A 14207-nucleotide genomic window follows, 5' to 3' on the forward strand; every position below is an offset into this window, starting at 1 on the left:
AGCTGTGCCGCTCTCCCCTTGTTCGGCCTCCATTCTGTTTTAATCCTCTTTTAATCCTCTTTTTGCGCGTGAATCTAAGCATATACAAATATTATAATATTCAAACTGTACATGTAAGAAAAAACCTGACTTGCTAGTGACCTACAATGTTCATTTTATATTTATATTGTGGTAAGAGTAACATCTGTCCATTTCTTCATCATTTCATCTACCTCGCAGCTGCACATGCCAATTCTGTTCACTCTGAAATGGAGTGATGATTTACAGATTTATGTTAACAATTAAAATTAATTCTAAAGCTTTGTAAACTGGTTAACAACGCATATTCCATGCCAACACAATTATATACAGCATGTCTCCTGGTCGCGGTGGTGTAATGGATATGGTGACCGCATAGCGACCGGGAGGTCACGTGTTCGATACCCACTGTGGGAGTGTTCTTTAGATCTCCTCCAAATGCACCAAATACTGGTTCTAGGCCCAGGAAACGGACTCGAGGGCGTTTCATATAAGCAGTAAGTACTTTAAATCCAATCGAGCTAAAGTAAATAGGTTTAAACTATACCAATACAAATATATAACGAAGAAAGCGGATATGTGTAAGAAATTTACGATGAGAATAAACCTTTTGAAAGGGTTTGACATTTATAACATCCATTCAAAAATAGGTCTTTACTCTGAAAACAAACGCAACAATAAAATAAAATGATTTCTTCATATTCCATATATATAAATGCTATATTACTTGAAACTTGAAAATACGCGAATATCCTTTTTTTAACTATAATATAAACACGCATTAGCGATTTTTTTTTAATTAAAATGTTAACAGTTTCAAACGCGGTCAAATATGTATGGTTTCGTTTCTTCTATCATCATCATCATCATCATCACCATCATCATCATCATCATCATCATCATCATCATCATCATCATCATCATCATCATCATCATCATCATCATCATCATCATTATTATTACCATCATCATCATAATCATTATAATTATTATAATCATCATCATCATCAATCCCTTAAACGTTTTTGCCGTTGCTGGGAAATGAGGGACGACGATACCCTCCTCCACTCAAGTCTGCTGTGTGCTGCTGAGAGTAATTCATCTATGTTAAGAGATGTCCACTCTTTCATATTATCCATCCAGCATTTCTTCTGACGGCCTCGACGTCGACCTCCCGCTAGCGTGTCCTGGAGAACAGTCTTGCACAGAGAGTCGTGTCTGGTTACGTATTCAAACCAAGCCAGCTCTTGTCGTTTGACGGTCGCCAGTAGAGGCCCTTGTAGGCCAACAAGTGTGGCAGTCATGTTTCGGACGTACCCGTTGGTCTGATGCTAAGTATAGGAGATGCGGAGCAATCTTCGGAGACATTTATGTTCAAATACCTGTATCCTGTGTTATGTGTCCGCGTGAAGCGTCCATGTCTCGCAGCCGTAGAGTATGATGGAGACTACGAGGGACTTATAAAACCTGTACTTGACGGGAAAGCTGATGGAACTGCATGTCCACAACATGCTCAGTCTGGCCATCGCTGTGGTCGCCTTGGTAATTATTCGGAACTCAGCGGTATTGGTACCATCCTTGGACAGGGTTGCACCCAAGTACTTGAAGCTAGTCACTTCTTCTAGCTTATCACCGTTCATGGTGATGTCTGCACTGGTGCTGGTCGTGAAGTTAACCATCATCTTCGACTTCTTCGTGCTGACCTCCATCTCGTATGCTCTTGTTCTTTCATAGAGTCTGTTGGTGAGATCTTGAAGCACACTGCGGGGGCCACCAATGAGGTCAATGTCATCAGCGAATCTAAAGTTGGAGATGGGTCTTCCACCGATGGAGATAAAGGTGTGGTGGTCATGGAGAGTCTCCTAAATTATCTTCTCAATGAAAAGATTTAACAGGACGAGAGAGAGCAGACATCCCTGAAGGACGCCCACTGATGTCCTGAAGAAGTCCCCCTGCTGTCCGCTGAGAAGTACTGTATTGCTGGCGTTTCCGTAGAAATCTTGAATGACTTGCTTCAGCCCTTCGTCAATGTGAAATCGTCTTATAACATACCATAGGCCATCATGCCACACGCGGTCGAAATCTTTCTTAAAGTAAATGAATGTGTTGAAGAGCTCACCTCGGTGATGCAGGTGTTTCTCAATGATGATTCTGCAGTTGAAGACCTATTTCTCTGTGCTCGGTCCAGCTCTTAATCCAGTCTACTCTGCGGTCAGCAGTTCCTTGGCCTTACTTTTTAATCGACTAAGAATGATGCGTAGCATGACTTTGCTGGGATAACTGATTAGACTGACTATGCGGTGACTCTCATACAACTTGAGGTTGCCATTTTTCGGTAGTTGTATGACCAGTGACTGTGTCCACTCCTTGGGCCATTTCTTCTCTCCCAAGATCCGTTGGCATTGTACCGTACATGCTGTAGTCGTGGCCTCTCCTCCATGCTTGATCAGCTCGGAAGGGATGTTGCGTAGGAGTAGTCCTGGAGATTCTCTGCTTTAGACTACGCACTGCCACCTCTTAAGTTTGGGCGGACTTTCGTCGTTCACTTCTGGTCCGGGATCGTTCTGAAGAAGACTGGAGTCCAGTCCAGAGGTCACTGCAGCATTCAATCCATCTGTTTAGGACTGCGGCATCGTCGGTAAGGAGATTCCGGTCAGTGTCTGATATAGCTATATATATATATATATATGGTTTTTCTAATTTGCTTATTTAGTGGAGAATCAATGTAGTACGATATTTGACGACCTATCGCGCAAGCAAGTTTATTGGAAGGCGCAGTGGTACGAAAACGTACAATGTATTAGTTTATTAATAGACATATAATAACGATCGCTGTACACAACATTAAATGAAACTCTTACTGCTATACAGGATTTTTCAAATATATCAGGTCTTAATGTAAATTTTGATAAAACAAATGTTGTATGGATTGGAAAAAAACAAATATAGTTGTTACACCATAAAAACAAAATTGAAACTAAATTGGATGTAACACAGCTTTAAAATGTTAGGAATAAATTTCCATGTTGACCTATCAAAAATGGTTAAAATCAATTATGATGAAAAATTGTCAAAATGGAAAATATCCTGAAAACTGGAAAAGAAGAATTTTAACACCAATCGGAAAGAGTGTAATTGTAAAAGCACTTATTGTTTCATTATTCAATCACTTGTTCATATCATTGCCTAACCCACATGATACTATTTTATATTCAATAAAATCTTCTATTATGAACTTTATTTGGGACGGGCATAGTAAAATTAAGTTTTCAACAATAGTAAAGGAATATAATGAAGGAGGATTAAAAATGATAAATTTGGATGCTTTTATTCCAGCATTGAAACTAACATGGCTTCAAAAAATTCAATCCTTCAAGGGAAATTGGATAGAAATTTCAAAACTCTATTTTGATACATATAAACTCTTTAATTGCAGCTATCATTATGCTTTTAATATGTCTAACCGAATTTCTAACCCTTTTTGTGTAGATGTTTTAAAAAGCTTCTCACTAAATTGTGGTAAATTTGAAGTAAACACAGAAGATTTCTTGTATTATCCACTTTTTTATAATCCAAATATATTGATAGGAAATAAAAGTTTTTTCTTTAAATCTTGGTTTGAGGCTGGAATTCATTGTATAGGTGATAAATTCAAAAATGGAACCTTTATCTCTCTTGGTGAATTAAATAGAATGTACAATTTGAACATAAATTTCATTCATTACGCAGAAGTGACAAGAGCAATTGATAAATTTGTGAACAAAATATTGTTTATCTTGCTATACCCAGCAAATTATTAAACCCTTTTTGCCCCCATTATTTCAACTTGTACTGAAAAACGAACCCGGTGCAAAATGACTGTACACCTTTCTAAATAAAAATAATGAACAACCACCAGTTAAAGCAAAATGGTGTGCAAAACTCAATACTATTATTAATGAAAAAGAATGGCAATGTTTATTTGAGCTACCCTTTTTAATAACTAGTGATGTAAAGGTTCAGTGGTTCCAATATAGGTTAATTCACAGGATATTGGGAACAAATAGTCTTTTGAATAAAATGAAAATTACTGATGACCCATTATGTTCATTTTGCAAACAAAGTGATGAAAATTTAGAACATCTATTCTGGGAGTGTCAGATTTCTAAAGCAATTATTGATGAAATGTTACCAGAACAATCTTTTCCCTTTTATAAACATGACCACCTTTCTACTTGGATATTCCAGTAATTCTGCTAAAGCCTTAAATAATGTTATTCTGTTTATTAAGTTATACTTGTATAAGTGTAAAATGAATAAATGCATTCGCAAAGATATACACGAAGTATGAGTATGATAACTTGAGAAAAATATCAATTTCACAAAATAAGTTAGACTCCTTTGACAGTGAGTGGGAATAGTTTAATGCTATGTTCTCACAACTTAGAATTTAAGTTTGATGATTGTTGTAGTTTAAAGCACTGTTTACAAATACTATTTAAAGTGTACCGCTATTCAAATAAAATGTAGGACGTATATATTAAATACTATAATTATATGCAACTATTATTGCTTCTCTGTGCCTTTCTCGTATGTTATTACAATGTACACATTGTTTTTTGTCTTTTCACACTGAACGATGTTGTTTGTTTTCCTTATTATGTACTTTGTGATATATAATATATGTACCTACTTTTGCTTCTCTATGTTTTTTTTCATCCGTTAATTATAACAGTGTACACATTCTTGGTTGATCTTTCAAACTGGAAGATGTTGTTTTTCTTTCTTTCCAACACACAACTTCATATACTAGTAATTGTAAAGTTTTCAAGAGATTTCACTAACTTATATGTTTTTGTCTGTTGTTGACAACTACTTTACATAACATAAGATACGAGTTATGTTTTGTCTGTTGGTGACTACTACTTTACATAACATAAGATACGAGTTGGTATTGCTTTATATGCATGTTCTTTTTGTTGTGTCGTATTGCAAATCATTATTGTTACAATTTATATTGTATATGTACTTGTTTGCATATGCAAATAAAATGTGTTGGAAAAAAAATTCACAATTTATCTTCCTATTAAATAGTTCGATGTTATGAGATGCATACTACACGTAGCGGGGATGCAGGTATTTTAAAAGCTCATTTTAAGCTTTAAGTTTCTCCAATTTATTAATGACATCTGAACAAATCTGTAAAGTCTTCGCCAGGTCAAACAAGTGCGGAGATATTACATGAATACTTTACATTATTTGATATGTTTGCAATTTGTAAAGAACAGAGACATGGGAAAAACAATGAACTAAGTTTCTCTTAATCATTCTTAAAAATTGGTCGCTTAAAATAATAATAAAGACATGTTCATGAAAACAGCGAAATGAATATTTGGCATTAATAAAGCCAAATATAACTTCATGAAATTCTTTTTTTATCTTGTTTTTATATTTACAATAAACTTAAATTTATAAGTTACACATTGTCCTAAAACATGCTATTAAAAAAAGAATACTAGTTTAAGTCTAGATTCTCTTAAAACATAAACCGAAATATTGCATATGTGTTTGTTATACATGGTAAAATGGGGAAGTCAAAAGTCACCACTCTGTATTGATCAAACGTCATCAACTAATTTATGCCAAGCATTTCTTCCAAGTTTCTTATTCTTGAGAAGTCGAATGGATGTTTGCACTTTCCTTCCTATTTATTATAGGAATAATAATGATGTGATTATGGAAAAGTTTTTTTTCTACTATGATAAGTAGCAATATCAGAGATTTTTGCCCCAATTGTTTGAAAGGGCATGAAATGGATTTGTGTCCTTTCAGTTGTGGAGACATAAGCATGATCTCACTTGAAGGAGACTTATTCACAGTTTGGTAGAATGACGATTTTGATAAAAATTGTCATTCATTCTAAATGAAGGTATGCATTATGATAAAATATTCGAAATAACGCTCTCGACAATTTTTTTTTAAATATTGGTTCATTAACGGATAATCATCATTTGAAATCTGTAACATTATAAAGCGTTTGTGACGTTTTTCCTTGATAATATGGAACATACGTCGAGTATTATTATAACAGTTATGTTTCGCTATAAATTAATGAAGGTTGCGTGAATTATTCAGCCATACATGTTTGTCTATTTCAATAACAAATACAAGAAGTTATTGCATGCTGGCAGATAAAAACAAATCATTCCCATTTGTTCAATAGGCACAAATGTATGTGTCTCTAATAAGAATTTCTCTTCTAAAAATATATCAGGATTTTTATTTTTTCCTATACATTAATCCATTCCTAAAAATGACAGTGACCTTTTATAATCATAAAATTAAACACCAAGTACATGAATGGCCAAATCTGTTTGAAAGTATACAAAAGTATTATCCTTAAGGTATGAGATTCCATTTATCTGAAACAAGACAAGACGTATTATTTCAATATGTATTCCGCTATTAACATACACAGTGCAGTATGAAATAAAATTACAACCTTCTGTTATACATTAAATAAGTCTTCATGCTAACGAACATCATGCCAGTATGGTAGGTTGAATCAGATAGTTACTTGAAACGATTTTTTTATTAATAATATCTTTTATTTTAATTATAATTCGTTGTTATTGTTGTTATTATTATTATTGTTGTTATTTTGTTTGGGGGTATGAATTTTGACCATGCAAAGGAATTTAACTTCAATACGCCTTATAACTTAACATGCAAATAACTCCTGGTCTTATTAAACAATAAATCAATTCACATTTGCACTCCTACCCGTGCATTGCACGCTAGACCGTTTCAGATAATTGATCTTGAGCGAACATTGATAATGTGTCCCTTGAAGTCACCCAAAAGTTTAATGCCAACTCGCAGTTTCAACGGGAAAAAGGGAAAATTTAATAAATGATCATAGGAACGCCTATATGGACTACCAAATGGAGATCTCTTTCACAGGTACTAGTACCTTTAATATTAAACTCACTGTGTACAATGTCAAACCAGTCACAATATAAACTTTGTAGTTAACGGTTTATTTTGATTGTGTGATTATGCATACTGACATTTTATTTTTAAAGGAAACAGGTGTAAAAATATCATGTATACATGTGCAAAATAGTGTTAAGCTCATGTAAATTCAGTGTTCTACACATTATGATTTTGTAGAATCGGAACATACAACATTTTACACTTTACCATTGTACAAAACAGATATTACAATGTTGTATTTAAGCATTTAAACAAATCTCTGTTAAACAAATGAGCTGAATATTCAACACGTGCAACATTTCTTGAGATGAATATTATTGGCGGGCTTTCCATTCCAAAATGCATGGGCACAATTTTATATAACATTCACATGATATTCCTATTGTAATAGGATCAAATAAGTATTTCTATGATATCAAAATGAAACAATATATTTCTTATATAGTGAAATACATGTACCTAGCAATGTGAAAAGATCCTTGTTTATTGTTGTTCAATGACTGGATGGTTGCTGGAAATTTAATATGTCCACCGACAACATTTGGGGAACTCAGAGCATCAAGTGTTTGGCTGACTGCTCTATATACACAATACACTGAATTGAGCTACGGAGTGAAGACCACTCAGTTGAATCACACTGGTAGACAGGTACCGCAGTGTTATCAAAAGTTTGTAGCCGGTAGAAAGGCCATGGCTTCTATCTGTCTTGGGTCTTAAGGCAGCATCTAGCTGATCAATGAGGTATTGTAAAGTGGGGTGGTTGACACGGTATTTCTTTTGAAGTTCATCGTTTGTCAAATGTAAATAGTCCATTCTTTCCCGATATTCTCAAGCTGCCATTTTGTTGCAAGCTGAACAACCAAAGTTTTGTAAATATCAATATGTACATTATGCATTGTTATAATATGACGTATGGTAAAAAATAACTTACTTACAAATATATGCTGCCATTATGCTTTGTTGATTTTCATTATCTTGCAAGGCAAAATAAATACAAATACTGCAACAGAGTTCATCCCAATATAGTACAGATTAACATCAACAATGAATTACGTCATAAGTACGTCAACGGAAACGTCATCAACATTAGCCAATAGGGACAGCATGAGAAGGACATCAGCTTCTTATCGTGGAACGTTTACGGACTTGCTCGCAAAATAAATGATCCAGATTTCCTAAGTGATTTAACATCATATGACCTTATATTTTTATCAGAGACTTGGCTATCCTCTAACACGTGTGTCAATCTGGACATCAATGGGTTTAAAAGTGAACATATGCTAGGAAATAAAAGTGCAAACACCACAAAAGGACGATACAGTGGAGGTATCTCATTATATTATAAACATGATTTACAAAACAAAATTAAAATAGTTGATAAAAATAAACTAGGTATATTTTGGATAAAATGTTGTAAAACTATGTTTAACTTTGATCAAGATGTGTATTTATGTCATACATACATCCCACCAAAAACCTCGAATCTCAATAGCAGCGATATTGATTATTTTGAAATCATAGAATCCGATATAGAACGATATAAAATCCACGGAAAGATATTAATTACCGGCGATTTAAATAGCAGAACCTCGAATGAGAGCGATGTTTTAGATTTTGATCGATATATCGATGATGACGTGACATTACAAAACAATGTTTACATCCCGCCGCGAGTAAGTAAAGATCACGTGCTTGATGCGCACGGTAAACGCCTCATCGAGTTTTGTCAATCAAGTTCACTTATAATCGGTAACGGTCGACTACATAATGACCGCGACATCGGGGAATTTACATTTCATTCATACAGTGGGAGTAGCGTTGTAGATTACCTTTTATTAAGTAGCCGAGATTTTGACTGCGTTTCGCATTTTGATATATTAGATCAAAATGAATTTTCGGACCATTCGGGGCTAGTATTTCGCTTAGAGTCTAAACACCAAATACCCACTTGTACACTACCAAACAATGATGACTATAAAATCCCATGGGATGTCTTAAAAGCCGAACAATTCAAATCTTATTTGATTGAAAACCAAGCAAACATAAATTCGTTAGCAGATCAAATCGATACTGGGAGTGATATTAATATAATATTCTCACATTTTATGGACATTTTGGAAACAGGTGCTGCCCAAGTATTTGGGAAAAAGTACACCTCCTCTCATAAAAGACAATCGTCTAATGATAACAAAAAACCCTGGTTTAACCAAGAATGCCGTTTAGCAAGTTCGGAATTTAAAAAATATCGAAATATATTTCTTAAGGATAAAACCAATGCAATTAAAAGACACGCATTCTTAAACTCAAAAACTAAATACACACGTACAAAGCGCAGAGCAAAATGTAAATTAAAGATCCACGAAACGCACTATCTTTCGAAATTGAGCAAATCGAACCCGAAAGAGTTTTGGAAAAAAGTAAATAAACAGTACAAAAAACTACAAAACAAAGCGAATAATTTAAGTACGTCTAGCCTGTACGAGCACTTTAAGAACCTTCACTCCACTGAAGAAACCCCCGAAAATGCCTTGCCCAAACACACCGTAAACACCCAAGATATCGAATTAGATAGAGAATTTAGCATAGAGGAAATCATTAAAGCAATACGTTCACAAAACAACAACAAAAATGGTGGTATTGATAAACTATGTGCAGAAGTCTACAAATGCGCAACCAGCGAACTAGCGCCGTTTATGCTTAAGTTATTTAATAGACTACTCGACAATGGGGAATACCCGGAGTCATGGGGAGAGGGCATAATTGTACCTATCTTCAAAGGCGGAAACATAGAAAATGAAGCGAATTACAGAGGAATCACTTTAATTAATATCCTGCCAAAAATATATTCAACGGTTCTTTTAAATCGTTTGACGAAATGGTCCGAAAAACATGAAACTAGCATAAAAAACCAATTTGGTTTCCAAAAGGGTAAATCAACAATAGATTGCATCTTCGTTCTGCATTCTATAATTACAAAAACACTTAGTCAAAAAATGAAATTATATTGCGCCTTCGTGGATTTTGAGAAATGTTTTGATAAACTGGAGAAAACATTAATTTTCCAGAAACTTATTAATGAAAATGTCAGCTCCAAATTCGTTAACGCGGTCAGAAGTATGTACAGTACCGTTAAAGCATGCGTGCGATATAATTCTACGTACTCGCCGTTTTTCGAGTCAAACATCGGGGCAAAACAAGGTGACCAAAGCTCAACGTTACTCTTTCTCTTCTTCGTAAAAGATATTCTCACTAACATTAATGAAAACATAGACGGACTATTCACGTTAGAAAACCAAAAACTATTCCTGTTACTTTTTGCCGACGATGCCGTTTTGTTCGCACATACTCCGAAAGCGCTCTCGTCCATGCTTTAAGACCTCGAAAATTACTGCCAAAAATGGCGCCTATCTGTCAATACTAAAAAGACTAAGATCATGATTTTCGAAAATGGAAGGCATACGAATTATGATTTTGTATTTAACAACGTTACACTAGAAACTGTCACTTCATTTAAATATCTCGGTGTGCATCTTTTTAAAAACGGCCATTGGAATAGAACACAGAAACATATTGCAAAACACTCACAGTCAGCGCTCCATAACCTATTTATCGTTTTGAATCAGTTAGGACTAAGCACTAAAGAAAAATGCAACTTATTTGATAGTCTAGTAGGTACAAAATTAACATATTCAGCGGAAATATGGGGTTTGAAAGAAAGTAACGATATAGAACTAGTACACCGAACATTTCTCAGGAAAATCCTTACAGTTAGAAAATCAACAAATTCAGATGGTCTATATGGAGAATTAGGAAGGTACCCAATTATTATAAAACAAAAACTAAAAGTACTTAAATACTGGATAAAAACAATAAACCCGAATAACAAATTACTAACAAGAAATATTTATCATATGTTAAAAGAGGATGCTGATGAAAATATCACATACGGAAATAAAAACTGGGCCTTTGAAATAAAATCTCTACTAGAAAATATTGGACTAGCACATATCTGGTGGAATCAAAACGAAGTTATACCAAATGATTATGACCTAAAAATTATATCAGATCGAATATATGATATCTTTAAACAGTCGTGGTACTCAAACATAAATAATTCAAATCGACTAGCCTCTTATAGCACCTTTAAGGAAGATTTTGAATTCGAGACATATCTTAATCGCATAAACGTAACAAGATTTAGAATTGCCCTAACTCATTTTAGAATATCCGCACACAATCTTGCGATTGAGAAAGGACGACATGAAAACATCCCAAAAGAAAATAGATTGTGCAAATATTGTAATATGAAGGTAATCGAAAGTGAATACCACTTTTTACTTGTATGTCCAGCTTATACCACAATCAGAAAACAATATTTGAAACCATATTACTGTCACTGGCCATCAATAAACAAGTTCCGGTCTCTTATGTCGTCAAAATCCACTAAAGTAATAAACAATTTATCGAAGTACATATATTATGCAACAAGATCACGAACTCTTATTACTCCGAATGTACCCTAATTAAAAAGCACACTAATGTCTCTTGCATCATGTATAAGAAGATAGTTTAAAGTACGCTAAATCATAAAGTTATTAATTATAATAAAACCGTCATTGATATGTGCAACTAACTTATATATTTTTCTTAAGATCATATTGCGTTTAATGCAAAAATAGCTCTAATCGATATGTGTAATGAACTTTTTGTAACTCATTTTATATTTATACAGCAACATTTTGTCGCAATAAATATTGTCTATTTTGTTTGAAATTCTAAGTCACCTACATGGAAATACATGTTTGTTGTTATTGTACTATGTACTATGCAAATTTTGCTTGCACGGCACTTACATCTATGTTAAACATTTTCAGATTGATGTTTGTAATATTTCATGTTCCTCTCACTTTTCACGCTATAATTCTAGTGTTGGCTATAAGTATGCATTGTGCTATTTTATGCCAGAATAAAGATATGTTATGTTATGTATGTTATGTTATTTACCCAGCAAGATTTGTAACCATTATCGAGTACAGTTTCATCTTGGTGACTGGATATTCGGAACTCAAATGCTGTAGTTTAACTCCAATACGACGGTTGTCGGTCATTTCCTTACAGAATCGTTACATAACCATGCATTTTCAGTTATTATGTTGCCATCGACCGTAAACGGTAAAGCCAATTCAACAGGTCCTCGTTACTAACTCAAACAAACAAGAATGATTCTTTTATATACAAAATAACTTCACATAAACTGAATTTATGTCAGTTTATTCATTTGTAAAACAAATGACAGCTTGGCACCAAACGTGCGAAAACTGTATCGCTATAAATGATAACTTTTCCTTGATTTTTCGTGGAGTCTAGAATGGACCCGGCTTTTTTTATACAACTAAGGTTTGCCGTAAAGGGTTAGGGTTAGGTTGGATCCGGTTGGATCTGTTGTCACAATTTATTTTGTATCAAAAATAGACACGACCTTGAATTTTCTCACAAACGGAAATAAACATTTCAACGTCCTGTCCCGTTATCAAATATAACGGGTAAAAATTATTACTGTTTAAATCAACCGGACGGTATAAACCCAAGGAAATAAAAAAATACTCACCGTTTATGACGATTTTCTTCTTGAAAACGGAAAGTTGCGTTAAAATGGACACTGCGTTTGTTTTTGTTTTCCTTAATATTTGAGGGTACTTCGGAGGTTCCTTAAATGAACTTTGTGGATACGAACCAAGGTCTGTTTGACAATGAAAATGGTTCGAAAAAAGTTTATTAACCCACATAAAAACTCAGAATTAAAGAATATTTCGTATTATATATCATAAAATGAAATAAACCCATAACAAATCAGTGTTTCTTATATCAATAGGCAAAGTGTCAACGCTAGATGTGGTATGGTATCATAGATTTAAGGAGATACATAATTCTGTTTTTATTTTTTGTGTCACAATATAGTCCATGTGACTTACCCGCGACGATGTCTGACATTTACGAGCAAACCCGAGATTGGCTTCTGGCCGCGTCGGGAGCACGACGTAGTTCTTATGAGCTACCCAAAAGCCAATCTCGCGTTCGCTCGTAAATATTTTACGAAATATTCGTTGATTTTGAGTATTTATATGTCTTTAAGAAAGTAGTTGAATAACAGCTGAGCATTCTTCTCTTTGATACTGCACTGTTGTGAATTGTTGAGATATTTTTAGCAAAATCTGGCAAGAGCCTAATCTTAAACACTGTTTTATTTATTGCTTGGCTACCCTGTGGCGTTGGATGAAACGTCACTTCTGTCCCCATTATGAAATTAATGCTGTCAACTTGTGTTCTCGCAAATTTAAATGCGCTGAATTCCAGTTGTTCTGTCAGAACGTATAGGTACAAGGCTGTGATGTCCAAAGAGCTGACAACGGACATTTTTGGACCTTGTCTTATGACACAAAACGATCTGAATTTTACAAACGGATTGTGTAAAATCTGTTAGTAAATTACATGTTTAAATTGCTTCAAATTCCTTTGCTCGTATGCAACGTAAGAGGACCTTATATGACGTCACATGAAGTCGTTGATCGGTATACGGAGGTATGGAGACGTTTGAAAGAAACAGAAACTTGTAACACACCAGTTCAATTTGTCTGCTTCATGAGTGATATCGTTTTGATGTTAAGACAAGGGCTTACAATCATCCAAATCATCGAACAATTCGACAAAAATATCATTTATGATGGATCTAGCATCGGTGCAATTGAAATATGCGGCTTTGTTGTTTGAATACGTTGAACGTTCGACATGAAAGCAAGTCTGCCTCTTAAAGTGTATGAGTTCAGTATGCATTTACCAGCCTTTCGTATTCCTTGTCCAAAACTATTACAAAGCAGTCGATCACAAGAAAATGAAGCTTTGTGTCTTATCTTTATTCCTTTAGAATTAAACAAAGACGGGAAATAAACCACATGTGACGGTTCTAAGAATTACTTTGGCGAGAGAAAGACGTCTCTCAATGTTGAGTACAAAGGTCAAGGCCACTGAGGCTCGTAACATGAAATTTAATACTTAAAATAGTCATTAAATAAGTCGAGAACCGGTGATAAATGTGAAAAACATCCAACAGGTTTTCAATTGCAATAAAACACCAGCACAACATTATTTCCTGATTATTTGATATGTTATGGTACTGTCAGCTGTACGAGCGTTCGAGCATTACATCCTGATCGACA

General features: G+C 34.4%; 1 protein-coding gene across 1 annotated transcript; it reads right to left on the reverse strand.

Moving 5' to 3' along the window:
• Nucleotides 1-1880: 1880 nt before the first annotated feature.
• LOC127852538 (uncharacterized) lies at nt 1881-12984 on the reverse strand. Its single transcript, XM_052386493.1, has 3 exons — nt 12966-12984; nt 2313-2497; nt 1881-2105 (listed from the first exon to the last, which is right to left on the reverse strand). Exons 1-3 carry the CDS (start codon nt 12982-12984, stop codon nt 1881-1883), a joined length of 429 nt encoding a protein of 142 aa, XP_052242453.1.
• Between the last annotated feature and the right edge of the window lie 1223 nt (nt 12985-14207).

This window comes from Dreissena polymorpha, chromosome 12, assembly GCF_020536995.1.
Source record: "Dreissena polymorpha isolate Duluth1 chromosome 12, UMN_Dpol_1.0, whole genome shotgun sequence".
Taxonomy (NCBI): Eukaryota; Metazoa; Mollusca; class Bivalvia; order Myida; family Dreissenidae; genus Dreissena; species Dreissena polymorpha.